This window comes from Colletotrichum jinshuiense, chromosome 7 (genome assembly GCF_051148585.1).
Source record: "Colletotrichum jinshuiense chromosome 7, complete sequence".
NCBI lineage: Eukaryota > Fungi > Ascomycota > Sordariomycetes > Glomerellales > Glomerellaceae > Colletotrichum > Colletotrichum jinshuiense.
The window spans coordinates 1,271,602-1,290,968 of NC_139314.1; the positions used below are offsets into that span (position 1 = coordinate 1,271,602).

At 54.4% G+C, this 19,367-nt stretch overlaps 7 protein-coding genes across 7 annotated transcripts; 5 read left to right on the forward strand and 2 right to left on the reverse strand.

Annotated features, from left to right (window-relative positions):
- Window positions 1-199: 199 nt before the first annotated feature.
- EsH8_VII_000312 (class I SAM-dependent methyltransferase) lies at window positions 200-1,726 on the forward strand (the record flags this gene model as incomplete). Its single annotated transcript, XM_083270445.1, has 9 exons — window positions 200-274; window positions 329-361; window positions 429-519; window positions 590-631; window positions 683-837; window positions 894-931; window positions 1,007-1,144; window positions 1,211-1,630; window positions 1,681-1,726. The coding sequence occupies 9 exons, from the start codon at window positions 200-202 to the stop codon at window positions 1,724-1,726; spliced, it is 1,038 nt and encodes a 345-aa protein (XP_083128002.1).
- Window positions 1,727-2,947: 1,221 nt separating this feature from the next.
- On the forward strand, window positions 2,948-3,739 carry EsH8_VII_000313 (SDR family NAD(P)-dependent oxidoreductase; the record flags this gene model as incomplete). The annotated part of the gene is made up of 1 exon (XM_083270446.1): window positions 2,948-3,739. The coding sequence occupies one exon, from the start codon at window positions 2,948-2,950 to the stop codon at window positions 3,737-3,739; it is 792 nt and encodes a 263-aa protein (XP_083128003.1).
- Window positions 3,740-4,452: 713 nt separating this feature from the next.
- On the forward strand, window positions 4,453-6,396 carry EsH8_VII_000314 (uncharacterized protein; the record flags this gene model as incomplete). Its single annotated transcript, XM_083270447.1, has 4 exons — window positions 4,453-5,646; window positions 5,704-5,790; window positions 5,843-5,953; window positions 6,067-6,396. The coding sequence occupies 4 exons, from the start codon at window positions 4,453-4,455 to the stop codon at window positions 6,394-6,396; spliced, it is 1,722 nt and encodes a 573-aa protein (XP_083128004.1).
- Window positions 6,397-9,099: 2,703 nt separating this feature from the next.
- EsH8_VII_000315 (RPEL repeat-containing protein) lies at window positions 9,100-9,797 on the forward strand (the record flags this gene model as incomplete). The annotated part of the gene is made up of 2 exons (XM_083270448.1): window positions 9,100-9,226; window positions 9,574-9,797. The coding sequence occupies 2 exons, from the start codon at window positions 9,100-9,102 to the stop codon at window positions 9,795-9,797; spliced, it is 351 nt and encodes a 116-aa protein (XP_083128005.1).
- A 1,953-nt stretch (window positions 9,798-11,750) lies between these two features.
- On the reverse strand, window positions 11,751-12,035 carry EsH8_VII_000316 (uncharacterized protein; the record flags this gene model as incomplete). The annotated part of the gene is made up of 1 exon (XM_083270449.1): window positions 11,751-12,035. One exon carries the CDS (start codon window positions 12,033-12,035, stop codon window positions 11,751-11,753), a length of 285 nt encoding a protein of 94 aa, XP_083128006.1.
- Window positions 12,036-15,319: 3,284 nt separating this feature from the next.
- Window positions 15,320-16,125, forward strand: EsH8_VII_000317 (peptidylprolyl isomerase family protein FPR2; the record flags this gene model as incomplete). Its single annotated transcript, XM_083270450.1, has 5 exons — window positions 15,320-15,503; window positions 15,564-15,621; window positions 15,686-15,727; window positions 15,783-15,856; window positions 15,917-16,125. 5 exons carry the CDS (start codon window positions 15,320-15,322, stop codon window positions 16,123-16,125), a joined length of 567 nt encoding a protein of 188 aa, XP_083128007.1.
- A 606-nt stretch (window positions 16,126-16,731) lies between these two features.
- Window positions 16,732-18,138, reverse strand: EsH8_VII_000318 (ferritin-like domain-containing protein; the record flags this gene model as incomplete). Its single annotated transcript, XM_083270451.1, has 1 exon — window positions 16,732-18,138. One exon carries the CDS (start codon window positions 18,136-18,138, stop codon window positions 16,732-16,734), a length of 1,407 nt encoding a protein of 468 aa, XP_083128008.1.
- Between the last annotated feature and the right edge of the window lie 1,229 nt (window positions 18,139-19,367).

Genomic DNA, 19,367 nt, shown 5'->3' on the forward strand with positions numbered 1-19,367 from the left:
GACGTCTCGCCAACCCTGTCACTTGGCAAGAAGAGGGGTATTGCCTGATTTTGCATAATAAATAAATTGTTATTTTCTCCAGGTATTCTCTTCTGTGAACTTTCTCTATTTGAATTTTCTGCAGTATAATTTCAATAAACGGATGACCCTGAATCATCGGTTATAGCTCCACGCACAACCCGGTAGCTAACCGCCGAACATGGCCCAAGTCAACATCGACAATGAGCCATTCAACAACGAGGTTGATCGGGAAATTGAACTCATCGCCGACGAGGTAACCGTATCTCTGGCTTACATTTCATTCTACTTAATTGACACTGTGGATCAGGATTTCGACTCAGATCGATCGGACGTTGGCAGGGTGAGCAAAATACTACTCCCAATAGTTTTCATTTTCGGTGCCCACAACATACCTGACGTGGTTTTAGAGCATGGAATTATCAACTAAAAGTGTATCTAGTTCCATTTTCGATCATCGGTTTGAGAATGGCAGGACATACCACAAATATAAAGACGGAAGTGAGTTATCACTTAGTAGCGCGTGCACTTTCAATATCCAGACTATAGCCACTTACCAGTTGCTCAAAAGAGTATATGTTGCCAAATGACGAAGTTGAACTAGACCGACTTGGTAGGTGCGCTACATTTTTTCAAATATTTGTCTCATCTAATTGGGTAACAGATTTGCAACATCATCTCTTCAGACTTACCTTCGAGGGCAGGCTAGGCAATGCCCCGCCCATCGACGAGAATGCTAAGGTTGGACGAGTCCTCGACCTCGGCACCGGTACGGGGATCTGGGCCATCGAATACGGCTATGAGCATCCGGAAGCAGAGGTAAATGTGCTTTATATCAAAGGGCTTTTACCGTGATTCTCATATCACTATCATAGGTTCTTGGTGTTGATCTTTCCCCCACACAACCAAGTTTGTATGAATGACACCACCCACATATTTCTGGCATAAATGCAGTTCTAAATTAGCCTTGCTAATTAGTATCATCCAGTACGGCCCCTAACGTAATCTTTGAGATTGATGACGTTGAAGAACCGTGGACATACACGAGACGTTTTGACTATATTCACAGTCGTATGATGAATTCTAATATTAGTGACTGGGATGTTTATGTCAAAAGATGCTTCGAGTATGTCTTCTCCGTCTCTTTTGAGAAACTTCACAGCCCGAAGGTGTCTATTGACCACCTCCACAGTAACCTCAATCCAGGAGGATACCTGGAATTAAACGAGTGTGATATCGCCCCAGCCTCTGATGATGGAACCTTAAGAGAGGATTCCGCAATATCAGAGTCTGTTCGACTGCTGCAACAGGCTTCAGAAATGTTCGGACGGCCATTCAAGCCCATGAATGAGCTGAAATCCGTGCTGATCAAGGCCGGTTTTGTTGACGTTGTTATGAATCAATACAAGTGGCCCACAAATGATTGGCCTCTGGAGCCGAGGTTCAAAGAAATTGGACGTTGGTCAAACGGTAATCTGTCGTCTGGATGGGAGGCTGTGTGTCTAGCAAACTTGACCAGGGCTCATAATTGGACCAGGGAGGAGGTACTGATATTTATGGAGAAATGTCACTGGGAATTTTCGGACAGAAGGATTCATGCATACCTATCCATGTAAGTTATTGATCGTGTAACTTTGTCTGTCGTATCTAACCTTGGTTCAGCTGGTCCGCCTATGGCAGGAAGCCTGCGACGCCCGAGAAGGACTAATCAGCGGCCAATATTTTAACAAGAATGCAGCCCTTCGCTCATGCCGTTGAAGAGGTTGTTAGATAGACACCCTCGTATTTGAAAATCCAGTAACATATAGTTTATTATTATTCTCATATTTATTTCTTGATTTCCCTTGCGAAAATGATACATTTTATGACGCACTTGCCCAAACTGATGCTCAAGATCTCTGTTTAGCTTTGTGAACCCTGTGACAGTGAAACAGACTCATGTATTGCCAATTCTAGGAGGAAAATGCGTTTAACACACAACACATGCCAGGTCTTTATGATCTTCAATTGTGTCGATTACGAACCGAAGGCGCACCACACCGCCTGGATGGTCCTAAAGCACCGTGTCTTGCATCTACGGCGGTCACCCAATTACAAATATTCTCAGAGTTGCATCAAACAAAGTCTTGTTCACTGTACTTCAACCTAGCTGGAATCTACTAATTCGGCAGCAGATGGAGCCAACAGAAAGTAGCCCGGTGTTATGTTTCCCGCCTTCCAGGCTTTGAAATGCTACTGGGAATTTCTAAAGTGTTCTGCCATAAGCTCAGATTCCTATAGTCGCGTGTTATTTAAACTTGGACAATTTGACCAATGAGTACTTCAACGATTGGTCCGGTGCTAGCCAAAAGCAATGAAGTTTGGCTTCTTCTTCGGTCTAGGTGTTCTACAGTTTATCTGAGAGCCAATTCCTGTCCGCAGCTCTACATGTACATTGACAATGATAAAAACTCCAACGCTGTCCTAATTCTAAGCCTTTATTGACCAAGTCTCTTTGACTGAAGCCCTTCATAGGGGTGCAAGACATATTCCAAATAAAAATTGAAGAAGATGTGCCTTCTGACACACGCCAAAAGAAGCTTAGTTTCCTCGGGCAACACGCTCCTAGTAAATTAGCTACCGATGGATGATGGCGGATTACATATAGTGTGCCGCGGTGACGTAGTTGAGTGTAAGCCTCGGCGTCACCCCAAAACTCTAGAGCCAGAAATGATAGATCCCGACATCACCACCTGGGTATAGCGTCCAGTAATTCTCCACAACTGACAAATATTGACATTGCGGCTCCGATTTTCAGGTATCGCCAAACCATGAAAACCCAGCTTTCGGCTACATAGCATATAACCGAGGCCACCTCTTAACCGGGACCTTATCTGGCATTGTATTTTGGTCTTGCAATAAACAGCTTCAATTGTCACAAGAACAAGCCATGGCGCCTTCAGCAGACAATCTCGGTTTCGAATGCGCCCTCATCACCGGCGGCGCCGGAGGCATCGGCAAGGCCATGGCGCAACACTTCATATCAAAAGGGAAGAAAGTCCTCATTGCCGGGCGTACAGAGTCGAAACTTCAAGACACGGCGAAAGAAATCGGCGCTGCGGGATACTACGTGCTTGACACAGGCGAGGTTCTTACAATCCCGGACTTCGTCAGAAAGGTCGTTGAGGATCATCCTGAGTTGGACTGCCTCGTGAACAACGCCGGCGTCCAGCGGCCCCTGGACGTCTTGAAAGACGACGACTTTCTCTCCAAGGCAGACCAGGAGATCAACATCAACATCAGGGGCCCGATGCATCTGGCTCTGGGCCTGCTCCCACACCTGCAGACCAAGCCATCCTCGCTCATCATCAACGTATCGAGCATTCTCGGCTTCGTCCCGTTCTCCATAATCAACCCCGTCTACAACGGCACCAAGGCCTGGCTGCACTTCTGGAGCATGAACCTCCGTACACAGCTGAAGAACAGCGGCTCCAACGTCAGGGTCGTCGAGATTGCGCCGCCTACCGTCGCCACCGACTTGCACCGCGAGCGATCAGACCCGAATGACAACAAGAAAGAGAGCAACCCCGACGCCCTAAGTGTTGACGAGTTTATGGAGGAAGTCTCCAGAAAGCTGGAGCAAGGAGAGGAAATCATCGGGCCTGGTATGGCTGGCGAGGTCATCGACCGGTGGTACGGCGCGTTCGGAGAGCAGTATGCAAAGGCGGCTGGGGAAAGGTAACAAGGATTTTCGTAAAAGTTATATAGCTGGCCGAGGTTTTGTGGTGTCCTGGGTCTGTCATGGCCTCCATATGCCATGGCACTCTGGCGTTTGGTGCCTGCTTCGACTCACGGGTAGACTTGGCTAGAAACCTCTCTCAAAGCAATGAAGCCTATGAAAACAATCCAGTGAGCTGCAGCCTCGCCGTGCCTGGCTAAGTCGCACAACCGAGGGCTTGGACTTTCGCAGCCTCGTGAGAAGTTCTGAAACTCACCAAACTAATGCCGCAATGCACCCAACTGGCCTCAAAAGCTGGCTGAATTCTCGGTTGTCGTTGGCCTGTTGTGCATCAAATTCCGAGGTCCCGTAAATAAAGGGTCTGCACCGCATGTATCCTCACGCCCTACGCCCTCGTCCTGTGGCTCGTCCCCGATCTCCTTTGTCGGGTACTGGTACCTCTGAGAACTTGTGGACAACTTTTCCCCTCCCATTCATCTCGTGCCTGAAATTTTCCCAAACTTCTTTCAGCTTCGTCTCAAGGCACACGCGCCCTTTCCAAACTTCTAGAAGCAGCCCTGTGGAATCGTCACTGCGTCCCTGCAAGGCAGCTACCCCAAGCTTGTCTGAACCTCGATATTTCTCGAATCGGAATCCCGTGGCTTGTAATTTTTCTCCCTGCAAACATACTCTCCTCTCCTGCCCTTCTAGCCCCCCAAATTTCAGGTCTACACAAAATGACGGGTTCTGGCGGCGAAAATACGAACTCGCATGGATGTGGCTCATCGTCCAAGAAGCAGACGCAAGAGCCCCTTCTATCAACCATCCTGGCTCAGCATGGCTTCATCGAGAGCCGCAGCGACATTTTCTCGAGCTGGAGCCAACTCCCTCGCAGCGATCCCGTCGTCATGTATGACGAACCGTGTGAGAACTGGGACTGGGGCAGGGAGTTCAGCGCCTTCGAAGATGGGAGACGACGACAGGCCATCGACCAACCGGGTCTCCCTCGAGCTGACGCTGACGCCTCCTTCACTCTGTCGAACGAAGAGAAGGACATCCCACTCCCCGTTGAAGAGCCAGATCGTCCAGATCACGATTCTATTCCCGCCCATCTTGCAGATGGACCACGAAGCCTTACCACAAAGCTGGCTGGTAACAACGTCGTCAACTCACCCTTAGCTGCAGAGGACAAAATAGCCCTGGCTGAGCCGGCCCAGGCTGTCCCTCCTATGCTTCCGGTGCCAACTTCAACTCACTCCGAGGCACCCCCTACTCTTCCAAGAAACCTCTATCCGCGAAATACTAGCTCGATGAAAAATTCTGCCTCGAAGCCTCCTCAACTCCCAGCCACGCTGATGAAACCCGACATCGGCCAGATAACCCCGATCCCCCCTCCGAGTGCCGAGGAGAAGGCCATCATCGAAAACCTGCGTAAGCAAGCGCAGCCGCCGACCGCGAACCCTCTCTCCCGTCATTCTTTGGCTTCCTCCGCCCCGGCGGAACGAGAGGCCTCGCTGCCGCCCTTTCCGCTTGCCCAGCACTCCCGCTTCCGAGCAGCCAGACGACGACATGCCGGGACGCCGGTCGGCCAGGGAACGACGCCGGCAGTGTCAGCTACAGGCCCGGGAAACGGCAGGGCTACGTCCGCCCCGGCCGCAAGTCTCCAGCCGCCTTCCGTGGCCTCCGCGGCGCCTGTCTCGGGCTACAGGCTCGAGCGAGGGGGACTGTTCGTTAGATCACTTCAGCGTACCTCGGACAACCGCAGGCTGACTTTTGAACGTAGGGAATACACTCACCCTGCCGCCTCGCGAGAGTCGATGGGTTTCCAACAGCAGCAGACTGGTGATACCCTGTTGTATCAGCAATACCAGGGAGCACAGGGGCAGCAATGGGAGGACCAGTTGCCGTATCCGGCGCAGACCGTCCCATGGGTAAGACATCCATAAGGTTTCATCGTTCTCTCAAAACCGCTGACCATGTTGAAGCAGGATCCCATGTCTTTGCCCCAGACGGGATGGGAGGGTCATCCGGGATCTGGAAATGGATATGATCCCTATGTTGGTCCATATTCTCCGGTAAGGCCTCACTTAACCCTTTATACTGGACGTATTCTGATATTCTGGACAGCACCAGTTTCCCCTGACGACTCTCCACCCGTACGATGAAGAGCAACGGCTCTGGCAGGGGAACCAGGGCAACAATGCCCTGGAAGGCTACTTGGACCGGTATTACCCCTTGGTAAGGGCCCCTACGCCCCTTATTTGTCCTTGGAGACATTCTGACGAGCAGTAAAGAACCCCGAGCCATTCTTGCCGCCTCCGCCGCCACTTGGGCCTATGCCCGTGAACTAGGACGTCACACAGCAAGGCAGCCCTACTATCGTTAGCCCCTTTACAGCCAGATCCGGCCTCCCGAATCCTGCCTACCAGAGCGCCGGTCCGTTCTATGCTCCCGGTATCCCGGGTAGCCCTGCTGCCGCCGCTGCCTCCGTCGCCGGCTCTGTCCCGGCTTATCTCGGACACGGAAGCCAAATGGCGAGGGACGACGACGCCCTGCAAGGTCGCCGGGGTTACCAGAACTCTGGTGGTATCCAATGCACTCGCGTCCCCACGGCCCCGGATAATCTCATCGATCCAAGGCTTCTTGGTCTCGCAGATAAAGACGGCGGCGGCGAAGAATAACCGGCGAGCGGCGGGCAAGAACGAAAATAGGTGAATGAAGGGACAGCAACGAAGGAGTGTGGGATAAGTGTCTGGATAGCATTTGTTGTAACAGTGGCAAGTCGCCCAGGTAGGCGTAGCAGACGGCGGCGCGCTCATACCACTGAAACATGGAATTAATTGCCTTGGACGGCTCGGCACTGGATATCTTGTCGATGCATCACGTATCTACCCACACCCAGTCGAACCCATCGCTGCGAGCCTGAGCACAACACGCCCAGATCTTGGCGAAGCCCTTCTTAGCTGTACTAGAAGGGTTGGTTGTCAAGTCGTGCAGCGAGACCTTTTCCTCGTCCCAAGTGTGCGAGAGGATTGTGTAGATTGGGACATTCTTGTCGAAGAACTCTTGGAGTTGTAGAGTGGCGGTATTTAGAAGCCTCATGATGCCGACGAGGGAGGGGAAGCGACAAGCCGGGACAGGAGGGATTATAAGAGAAGAAGTAGGAGAACGAAATCAGGCTCGCACTTTACAGAGTAAGACGCGGCTCATCTCTTTGCGGACAGACAACTGCAGTCATCATTGGATAGCAAGGAGCGGTGGAGCATGCTATTCGCAGCAAGCAAGTCGAGAAATGGCACTCGGCTAACGGGGATTTGGTACAACAAGCAATGGCTCAAAAACACATCAAAATAATCAAAAGTATCAAACGTACACGCCGGCGGCGCAAGTATCTGTTGCCGATATCACTCTCCATGACAAGATGCAGTTGCAGGTGCGCATCTCGGGTCGCGTTCAAATCAATTAATCGTGACGGCGTCCAAATATGAATGGCTTCAATCCCACCCACCGTCTCTCGGCGTCGTGAAATCCACGGGGTTCGCACCCCCGGCCGTCGACCCCGGATTTATGGGTAATGTCGGTGCCAGGCGACGGAGGATGGAACCGGTGATAGATTTTTTCTTCTTTTTTCCCCCGGTCTCTTTTCCCTAGTCTTGGATGCGGTGCCAGGTGGTGACCATTGTGAGCGAGTGGCTATTTTCCCAGACATGGGGCGAGAAGCAAAGCAGGGTAGGTAGCTGGCTGGCATGATGACAAAGATTGAGGATTCGCGGTTGGTCACGAGGTACCGGTATTACTCTGTAAATGGATCCGGGGCATAGGTAGAAAAGGAGTGGCGTGGGCCGGCCTCATGATCTCACCACCGAGACCGACCGTTCCTGTGCACCGCTTGCCATGGCAGCTGGCTCTACACCAGCCAGACCAGCTTGCTAGCGGTGGCATGACGGGCGGTGGGGGAAATGAGCATTCAGCCCACTTACGAACCCCAAGTCATGAGCTTTGGGGCCCCCCGTGCGCCAGACGTCATCCGTCGTCCAAGTCAGCAGGGGCAGGCAAGCCTAGCGCGCATAGTCCCTTAGTGGCAGGGGCAGCTCGGTGTCTGTGCTATTCAAGGTGTCTTTTGTGCCGTGGGGGGATACTGTTACTGCTGGTCGGGGATAATTTGGTGGGGGGATAAACAGCAACTGTTTGCATGTGGCTGGCGAAAGAAGCAAAGAGCTCTGCCAAAGTCTCGGCGATGGAGCTCGGGGCACCAGATCAAGTGCACCATGGGATTATCAGATGCAGCAGCAGCAGCTGTGGTCTCGGTGACAACAAACAAGACAACCCAGTGCAGTGCCAGGGGGGAGCTGGAGCTTACTCGCAGCCCCAGGCCAGCGAATGGGAGGAGCTTGGGGATGATCGTGGCACAATGGACGGGCAAGACAGAGGAAGAAATGCAACAAGTGAACAGGAACAAGGCAAAGGCGTTCGTTCGTTACTGGGTCATTGGCATGGGTTGTGCTGTGCTGTGCTGTGTATGGTATGCCTGGAATCCTCAGGCAGCAACGCCCTTCCCCGGCCCGACCAGCAACCACAGATAGAGTAGGTTGAGTAGGCACGGTAGAGTGGTGACTGCACTCTGCTTGCTCTGTGGTGGTGACGACGATGATGCAATGGGCTGGAATGAGGGAGGGGCGTCCGGCCTGCACTTTCCCCCAGACAATGACCCCAGGACAGATCCCGGGAGGGGTCACGGGCAGGCGACGCCGCGGCCGCCGCAGGGTTGCGGGGTAAAACACGCTCGGCCAAACAGCTTGCAGCTTCGCCGGGTCAAGCTCACCACCAGCGCCGCAACAGGCCACAGGCCACATTCTCGACCTCGTTTACATGGTACCTGGCCCTGATCTCACCCGGTCAAGTCCCATCCCAGCCGTTGCCGGTGTATTGCCATACCAACCGCCCTGCCTTGCCCACCACCCGACACCCTGCACCAGACCGACGAGTTGCTGGGCTCTTGCTGGGCTCTTGCTCTGGCTCTTGCTCTTGCTCTACTCTGCCCGGCCCAGCTCACACCAGCTCACACGCACCCCTCTCAGAGTACAAAACACCACGGCCACCCATCCATCCATCCACCCCGCCCTTCCTCCGTCCACCGTCCACGTCTCCATCGCGAACTTACATATCAAAGATACCCTACCGTATAGCTCTGGCCGCCTCGCAGAACCAAGGCGGCGTCTCTGCAAATCTTGTCTGATCCCACGCAAAACAAGGCGAGAGAACCATCAACCCGCCCTGACCGGCCCCAGTCCACCACAGATACGATACGATACGAACCAATTTCATCCCCAGTCCCAACCAACACCCACCACCCAATTCAATCCAATCCAATCCAACCCGCAACCATGGCCGACGAGAACACCTCGCAGCCCGTCATCGACGAGTCGCCCATCTCCCGCCCCGCCGGCGAGCGCAAGAACTCGCTCGAGAACCACCTGCAACACCGTCCCAACCGCGCCGAGTTGATCGAGAGTATGTAACCCTCCATCCATCCACCCATCCTATCCTCCTGCACTCATGTCCATCACCGCCTCCTTTTCAATCGTTCGCCCCCTTCATGCTGCCCTGTTTCCGCTTCCCAATGCTGCACCCATGCCTCCACCCTTCTCCAACACCTCCCCCGTCCGCTCCCCCCCTTGCCCCACCGTCCGCCTCACCCGCCGATCGCACCGACCGGCAAAGGCCCCATCAAAATCTCGTCCGCGTCGCAGTACTCCGTACCATGGATCCATCCCTCTCTCACCTAACCCGGTTCGAATTTGTCTGTTTCCGGAACATGAGCAACCCCAGCTAACACCCGGTCTCTTCCCGCCTCACAGAGAACATCCTGCCCGCGTCCAACGCCGCCCCCGGCCTGATCGCCCACCAGAAGGAGCTTGAGAAGCACATGCGCGCCGACTCCCTCAACGACAAGATCTCCCACCGCCCGTCCCCGGAGGACCTCGTCAAGGAGGGCGTCCTCAAGGCCGACCCTCGCAGTGCCGAGGATAAATATGCCGAAGCAATTGAGGACGAGTACGCCAAGCGCGAGGGCGGTGCCTAAGCCGCCGTCCCAAACCGTCAGGTTGTCCGGTTTTCATGTTCCCCGTTGCAAAGTCAATCCACGTCGCAGTTTTGAGGCGGCATCATTGTGGAGATGTTGACGGATCGACGGGCAAGACGGGTCGACGGACGGCCTGACAGAAAAAAAAAAGTGGAAATACGATGTAGGATTGCTACCTTTTCAGTTCCATGGTTCGGGACGCCGATGAATGGGAATGGGATGGGATGGGTGTTATTCTGCCTTGATGAGAATACGAACAGCAACAAACAAACAACAGTGAAAAGAAACAGGGCTGGGTGATGGACAGTTGGGGGGGCGCATTACGTGACCCCTCCCCTCTTGCTAGCTAGCTAGTAGTGTACTTTCCTCTTTCTCAATGCAACTAAAAAAAAAAGGATCATACATACATACATACATACCATGACGACAACGACCATTTGTTTTCCTCAGCCTTGTCGTGATTGCGACTCGGGGAACACGCGGGTGGAAGGGGAGAGACGGCGTACCCTGGGAGTGAAAATGTGCTGTTGCTATTCTTGGACACCCTGGGGGGCGAGCGCGGCCCCTTCTCCAGTCACATGGGAGAGGGATGTGACCTCATCGCATTCACATCCACCACGTTTACTATAGCACACTTAGACGTACAATGCATTGCACACGCCGTCGCGGCTAACACGAGGTGCCAAAATAAACGTCGCTCCAGACACTCGCAGCCTGCCTGCCTGCCTGCCTGGTCTCGGAGGGACGCCACCACCGAACGGGCCGCAGTCGACCGTACTCGCAGCAGCCTATGAGGAATGGGGGGGAGGTAGAGGGCGAAGCCTCTCTTGGCCCGTTCTGTCTCTCTCTTTCACCACTCACCCACTCGCTCACACTCTGCTTGCTGACTTTCCCAACTTCCCGCCGCCCGTCGCCCCTTGCATGCAGCAGCGCGCCAGCGGTAGCAGCAGCAGCCGTCTTCCCCCAACGGGGAGCCCTCCCCCCTCCCCCTCCCAACTCTCAGCCCAGACAGGAGGTCCGTCTGACGCAGCGAATCACTGCCGGTGGCGTCAACGGCGAGGGGATTGGGGGTTGCACCTGAAAAAAAGTTCTGCAGTGCGTGGTGAGACCTTCCAGGGGTTGTGTGTCGAGGCCGCTTGTTCCAATGGCGGGCGGTTCCCAAAACGTTTGAAGAAAGGGAAAAAAAAATTTCGTCTCGTCATTCTCGGGAAACTTTTGACGGGCGTCGGCGGCCGGAGCGGAATTTACAAGACGGGGAAGAAAATGACTGCGAAAAAGGAAGAGAAAACCACGGGGAAACGGGCACACGGGCGAAACGGAATTCCCAATCGTCTTGGTGGTACATAAATCTTTTTTTTCTTTCTTTTTTTTCATATTGTATTCTTTTGGGAAGACGTCAAGAATTCCACTGATACTATTTAGGAAGGGGGGGTCGAAAAACATAAAAAAAACCACACCCGGCCTCCATCAGTCTATGAAAAGAGTGCGGGATGTCACCGCCAGGGTAGTTGGTGATCCCGCTCGATTATTCCCAGAATGTAACCTCAGTATCCCACAGGCAAAACCCCTCCGCAATCTAGTCTAGACAAAGAAACACCCCTCCCACATCCCTCCAAGAAGTACAATTTGTAGAGATATCAATTCGATACCCTCTCTCCCGCTCCCTCTCTCCCTATAACCCTTGAGCTAAATCCTCCCACCATCCAAGTCAATAATCCGTCATCGTATCCCAAGATTCCAACATATGGCCGGGTTGTCCCGTGCCCAGTGGTGATGGTACAGTGTATATCGTGATATTCCGTATCCGTACAGAGTCGCTATGCCGAGATCCCTTCCCATAAAAATATAAACAAAAATAGAACGCCGAGAGATGCAGTCGAAAAGGTGGTTGCTGTCGAGATGTTCGTGCCATGGTGCATGTCCCAAGAAGAAGGACTACAGGTAAGGGGGCCCTCAGCGCCGCGCGTAGCCACCACCGTAGGACGGCGACGGCGCGTAGGAGTCGTAGCCGGTCTGGTGACGGTTGACGATAGTGACGCCCTTGTTGTTTTTAACGGTGGCCTTGTGCCCGTCGGCACCAAAGACTCGGATGTCGGCCTCGTCGCCGGGCGACATGGACCGCGGGGTGCGCGATTCGTTCGAGGATGCGTAGTAGCCCGACGATGCCGTGTATGCGCTGCTGATGGAAGGGGCCGTCTGGTGGATAACCACGGTCTTGTTGCTAGAGTAGCCGGACATCTTGTCTTGCGTGTGGGTGGTGAGATGGATGTTTGGTGTTAAGGTTGTGGTTGAGGTTGTGGATGTGATAGCGAGCTGTCTGCTGGTTGTAGGAGGAGAGGCTTGAGTCGCGGTGTTTGGAGACGGTCAAGTCAGAGTAGATGGGTAGATAGGCTTTGAGTAAACTGTTGATGAAGGCCCAACATCGAGACCAGAGGACACGGGCGAGGGGCAGGGTGGGATATATAGTCGACGGAGCTGTTTGCAAACACAAGGCGCGGGATGCCTCCATCAAGTACACTGGTACTCGAACGGGCGTGCCATCCGCACTTGCTGGAGGCAGAGAATCCTAGTCCCGGGGTACATTGGGGACATGGGGAGGAGGGGACCCGTGTTGGCACCCTAGCCCCCGGCCGGCCCAGGAGAAAAGGGAAGGAAATGGAACAAGAAAACCGCCTTGGGAGAAGACTTGCTTGCTGGCTGTGCCGGCGAAGCAGCAAGTGACTCAAACCCAGCCCACGACTTTGGAGCTATGAAAGGGACCGGCCCAAGGTGTGAGGCAGTGTGGGGACCGGCCCCTTGAACCTTGGTCCTTGGGGCTGACATTGGTAGTGAGATGTGAGAAAACAGGTGCGCGCACCGGCGCCGCAGGGCGACACCAAGATGATTGGGCAGCTTTGTCATTTGAGAGACTTGGAAATGCAGGGACTGTTGGGCGCGGCAAAACGCTAAAACGCGCACAATGCTTAGGTCTGCTCGATAAAGTCCTGGGATCACCAAGGAAGCAGGGTAGAGTCCTGTTACGATGTTGCAGATGCTGTGGAAAGGGTGTGGTTGCGGGTCTGTCGGGGGTGGGCGTGAGATGATGCGCATGTGCGCGTATGCGTCTAAGAGACCTACCAAAGAAAAGTCCTAGGACTTTGAGCCAGGTCCGACATGGTACACCGTCCACACTACAACCAAAAAACAACGAGAAGGGCGAAAAAAAAAAACACCCCCCTGCCCTCCCAAAAAGGACCAGTCCCTCAAGAGGTTGTGGTGGCAAAATGTCCATGGAATTGATTGGGCGTCGAGGGGCCTGACGACCACAAGCAAGGCGGATTCGTCAGGGCGACGATTAACGGACTGCCGCTGTATGTCTCGCCCTGCTTGGTCGTCCCGTCTCCACGTCCCCTTTTCTCACCTTGCTTCCTCCTAAGCGCCATCCCACCCAAGACAGACGAGACGAGGGTTTGTCATCAGAGCTTCTCCAAGACTGCAGCAGCCGAAATTCGTCAACCGCCCGCGCATTCGGTGTCCAGCCTGCCGCAGATGACGAAGCAGGTACGCGTTTGCGTGCTGTTGCTGAGCCTGGTGGCTGCTCAGCTTTGGGGGCTAAGAAAGCTGTGAAGATGACCAAGAAAAGAATCCAAGGCCAAGCAGTGCCTGCTGCGACTTGGCCGTGGTCTCAGGCCGCAGGCCTCACCATCAGGCTGCGTACCCGTGGTTGGTTGTCACAAGCGCCGTGCAGCAGAATTTTGTCGGAATCCCCAAGGGATGGATGGGACGCGGGTGTGTCGGGCGCTGTCTTTGCAATGTAATTTCGAATGACGGGGACAACAAAATACTTTTCTGTGCTGTTCCACGAAAAAAATACTGATACCAATGCCAGCATAGCCCCTGGCTCGACGAGACCATCGCTGCCCAACAGACGGCCTGATGGTCCTTGGGCGGCCCATGTCAATCTTGCGTCCTTTTTCTTTGTAGTGCGCACTATGTGTGTATGCTCATCTCACGGTTCCCACTCCAACGGGACTGTCCGCGGGAGACAAGAAATGTCTGTGTTTCTCGAAGCCTGTCCAGTCGGGCTCCCAACGGGGTCATAGTTCGGATCGAGCCTGATGTTTTGGGCCTGTGCTGGGGTTACCCTGTCCTGCGACCCAACTGGCCGCCCCTCGAGTCCAGTGAATCGGGTCCCCAACTGACGGGTATGCACATGCAGCGATCTGGCAACAGTAGCTAAATTGCATGCAGAAGTCCTGGAGCAGATCGTAGACGTATGCAGCAGAGGTGCAGGCCATTGTGGCCCATTTTGCCGGGTGGAGTGGGTGGTTCATGCCTCTCACGCGCAGTCGGAGCAGGGCGAGCTGCAGGATTTGGTCGGCCACTGGACGTCCGTCAACGGCGAGAATGACGGCTTCTTTCCCTAGGTGCAGGGAGCGTCAACAGGAGGAGTGCGGAAGCGATTGCCGATGCCCAGTCAACGTCGCCATCTTCGGTGTGTGCAGGCAGGCGTCAGCCAGAGCCCGAGCCCGCGCCCTAGTTAGCGCAGCGTCCGTCGTCTGTCATATTGATGCGAAGGCGGATAGGCAAGGTACCCTTGCGTAGAATGTCCGTCGCTCGATGTGTGCTTCCCAACACCACGTTACGTTGCAGCAGCGAGCCATCGAATTGCCAGTCGGAGCGAGCCTGACAGGTACGCGACGCAAGTTAGGTTGGCAGTGCCTCGGCAGAAGGGAGCTTGTGTGCAATGACATGACGGTGGTGGCCGCCATTGCGTCGACAGCTCGTGTTCCTAGCTTGCGTCTGCCTTGGCCCCTATGCCGAGGGAGAAAATAAAAATAAATTTCATTTCGTTCTAGACCACTGTCCGCCCGTCAGTTGTCGGCCACGACGTCGACCCGGGTCGTGTCTCGGAAAAAGAAACGCCAATGCCCAAGTGTAAAAACCAAGTCCAGGCAGACGAGGCAGTGCGCCGTCGCGGATTCCTGGGACGGACTGCCAGGATTCCCAAGCACAGTCAAGTGACTCTGCTGACTCGAAATGGAAAATCCAGGGCTGTCGATGTCGACATGCTCTCACGGGGGCGGCCGGGAGTCTCCACTGGTCCACCACCACCACATTCATCATCTCATCGCCAGGAAGGGGAAGGGATGAAAGGACGAGAAAGTGTAAGGTTTGCATGTCGCGGGACTGACGTCACCAATGAAATCGGGCGGAGCCTTTGGCCTTTGAGCCCTGCGTCGGTGGTGGGGGAGAGATAAGCATCGAGGGGGTTTATCGATAAGGCCGTCCCCGGAAAAATAGCTGATAAGAGATCCCCTCATCTTCGGAGCCGATTGACCAATGGGAGAATAGGCCATTCTTTGAGGCGTCGTGTCTTTAACCCACCTTTGGCTGGCGGAGCGGTCCCTTCTTGCAGCAGCTGTCTTCCCTGTTGCCGCCAGCTGTTCGTCTCCAATTCGACCAATTGACCGCTCATCTTCTCAACTCAATCGTCCCTCTATCACCACAACTTCCGCCTCACCCTTCTCCATACAGTCACTATGCAGGGTCTCCTTCTCTCCCTCGGCCTTCTGGCCTCCAGCGCTGTCAGCTTCGTTGCTGCTGCCGACGTCAACATCGAGGTTACCCAGGCCGTCGAGTGCGACCGCAAGTCCAAGAATGGCGACAAGCTCACCATGCACTACCGCGGCACTCTGCAGGCCGACGGAAAGCAATTCGACGCCAGTAAGCTGCTGCGCCCCTACGCATAACATTCGCGACATGGCTGACGTCTCATTTCCCAAGGCTACGACCGGGGAACCCCCTTCAGCTTCAAGATTGGCAGCGGCCAGGTCATCAAGGGGTTAGTCCACAATCGGTCGATAAACGAGCAGGGACACGTCGTGGAGAACTGACAAATGGCACAGCTGGGAGCAGGGCCTGCTGGACATGTGCATTGGCGAGAAGAGGTAACTTGGAATACCACCCCCTCGCTCAATACCAATCATTTCTGACGCCTCACAGAACCCTGACCATCCCCCCCGAGCTGGGATACGGCAGCCGCGGCATGGGTCCCATTCCCGGTGGCTCGACCCTTGGTATGTCTCACAGTCCCAATGGCTGTTAAACCCACTGCTAATAACCACTGCCTCGAACAGTCTTCGAGACCGAGCTTGTTGGCATTGACGGCGTTCCCAAGCCCGAGAAGATCATCATCAAGGCCTCGGAAGCCGCCAGCAAGGCTGCCGAGTCTGCCACCGAGGGCATTGCTGAGAAGGTCGCCAGCAAGGTCGCCGAGGCCGCCGATGTCGTCAAGACCATCGTTGCCGATTCCGACGCCGACGGCCAGGAGCACAACGAGCTCTAAACATCATTGCCGAGACTGTCGTGAGGGGGTAGATTTGTTTTCGGTAGAGAAAAATATGATTGACGTCTGGGTCATGGCCTGGGCGCGAACAGAGCTATACAAAAGCATCCACCGGCGATTACGGGAGCAACATGAGAAATATACGATGTGCTACGAAGTTATTATGATACTAGGCGAGCAATCCAATGCCAATTGATAACATTACCATTGCGAGCGTATAATATTATTGTCACAAGGGCGTTAGCTGCGCCTTCACGCACGGTGCTTGCAAAAGATGGTATGGTGTAACTGGGCCGGTGACAATGACACTTGATCAGCCACACAGCTCAGTTGTTGAAAGCATGATCTCGAAGCTGTTTTACCAAGTATTCGACAAGCCATTAAATTAACAATACAACCAAGAAACACAATATCACAAAATCTAGGTGGGTGGTTATTTGAATAAAGTTATTTCATTAAAAGTCGTTAATTATTATAGTAGATAATTTAAAGAGCTTCCATAACGATTTATCAACACAAGTCAACAACAGAGTCATCGACATCTGTAATACATCCTCATACTCCTCAACAATATTGAACATGTATTTCCACGAGTCAACAAACCGTTTAACCGGCCTGGTATACGGCGAGAGCGGCAACGTGCGGATTAACCATCGTCAGGTTGTGAGGCGTGACGTACAAATCAGTATCGGTGAGGGCGATGAACATGGTCGAGTTGATGGCAGGATCATGCTCCCATGTCGACACATTGGGCTGGATGGTATACGCGGTGCGAGTCTCCAGGCTAACGTTCTGGAGGGGCGAGTATGTGACGTTCAACTGAGACACCCAGGCCGCAAACTTGGGCTCCACAACGTTGGTCGCGGTGATGTAGCTGTTGTTGGGACCGACCGGCTGACCGGGAGCATCCCACTCGAAAAAGACCAGGCGGCCGGGGTAAGAGAGCGGGATGGTACGGTTCTGGGAGATGGCGGCGTTGCAGTCCTGCGAGGGGTCCGTGGCGTTGACGCAGGACTCGGCGGCGGTGATATTGCCCGTGGCGGCCGTGTTGGCCCAGCCACCAGTCGTCTCGTTCCAAACGTTCGCGCCGTCGATGCGGTAGGGGTTAGGCTGGTTCAGGATGTGCAGCGCCGGGAAGTTCTGCCAGATGAGGCGGGTCTGGTTCCACGGACAACTGGAGATGTAGGGTGCGAGAAGCGTCCAAGCCCAGCTCTGCGGGATGCCGGCGGTGTGCCACTCGGGCATGGGGAACAGGCCCTCGAACTGCCGGAAAATCATCTGCTGGCGCGCCTCAACGGTGATGCTCTGCAGCACGAGCTGGGCGGCAGGACCCGAGTTGAGATGCGGGAGGAAGCCGTAGACGCCGGCCTCACCCCAGCGGGTGAGCTTCTGGTTGAAGTCGATATACTCGCGCAGGTTGGAGACGGGGTAGTTGTAGGTGCACTGCTGCGGGGCCTGGGCGCCGAGAAGGTTGGTGATGACGGTGGCGTGGCCAATTTCCTGGTCCGCCATGTGCTGCAGGAGGAAGCGGTCCTCGGCAGTCAGGCCAAGCTCGGCAAAGTCGTCGTCCGAGTAAGTCGCGAGGCCCCAGTGGAAAAGGTCGAGCTCGATGTACTCCTGGTACAACGCCAGGGCGAGGGACTGGTAGTCGAAATCGCTCTGGACGCGGTAGACGGGCGCAGAGCCGTTGGTGCCGATGCCACCGGAGGGGGTATACGGCGCTGGCTGGTCGCCGTGGAGCTTGCCGTCTGCCGGGTAGTCGTAGGCATCGTCCGGGGGAGGCAAAATGGGAACCGCGGAGGCCAGGACACTGGTTGATATGGCGCCCGTGGTGGTCGGCGAGGGACCGGTGTAGGGGCCGTGGGAAGTGACGTTGGTGTGAGGCACTTGGGAGGGCGTGAAGGCCGGCTCCGAAGTGACGGTGGTCTGAGCCTTGGAGACAAATGGCACGGCGCAAGCGCCGGATACCAGGGCAAGCAGCCCGGCGTGCTGGAAGAAGCTTCTAGGAGCCATTGTATGGACTCTCTGTTTCAGGTCCCTGATCTGATTGGGGGTGCTTGAGATGCGCTGGGGAATATAAAACTCTCTTTTCTACCTTGGACGCAGGAACGGCGGCCGGTTCTTATACGCCGTTCGGCTCAGTTTCTTTTGGCTGGGGTTTCCATGATGGCCATGGCATATGTGGCCAGGTTTGTCGATGATTACACCACCACCGCAGCCCGGTCACTGCCGTGGCGAAATGAGTTCATCGATTCGCAGGCCCATCGGAAAACTTCTCATCTTGTTGGGGTGTAGTGCTAAACCCGCTGTTTGGCAGTGCTCAACGCGTCCACACGTAAACCATGAAGTCGTTTGGTTGTAATGTCACCGTCATCGGCCAGCGTATTCTACCAGGGGGGGAGGGGCGATATGCCGACCGATGGCGCCAGCCTCGCAACAACGCTACAGCGCAAAGACGAGAGTGTTTGATTTCTCGGCTTGCCAGAGCAAGCACTTTTTGAAGAAGAAAAGACAGGAACCCGAGCAAAGTGGTTCGGAGCCGAGAAGCCGACAGAACTTGCCATCAATCAGACGTCAGAAGCACTTTACGGGGTTGACTCCGACGAGCTCGGTGTGGGACGAACCACTCGTGTAATGGGCCAGGTGGAGAAGCAACTCCGGGCCGTGAATGGTCGTTGCCAGAATTGATGACGCTTACACTGTGTATATGAGGCTCTTTTATCACCAAAAGTCAAGATTGATCCCCCCAGTCCGTGATGTGGGAAGAGACGAAGAGGCAAGTTATCGGGATGAACTACGGGGGTAGTGAGATAATTATTCTCCGTTGACGGTTCGATGCGGGGATCGATGGCCGGCAAATTAGACCGGGACGCCATCCCGGAAGTTAAGCTCCGCAACCAGGGTCTCATCTACGATTCCACGCCACATCTCACATCTGGTTCCTGGATCTGAGCTGACAGTTTCTGAATTTCTTCTCAAATTGTATCCATCATGGCTGGTGCACGACTGTATCAAAACTTGATGAATTACTATACCAGGAATCGCGAAGATATTTGATGCATATTGACAGCAATCCTAAACTCGACCAGGCCCATTCTAAACAACTCCAGGAATATTCACAAGCTTTTCCCCCCCAATGCAAGATCCGATCCCCTATGCTCTATTGCGCCGCTCCAAATATTAATCCTTTTGCGTCACCCCGCATGAAGCTTATCCCCACACTCTCAGATTACACCATTGAC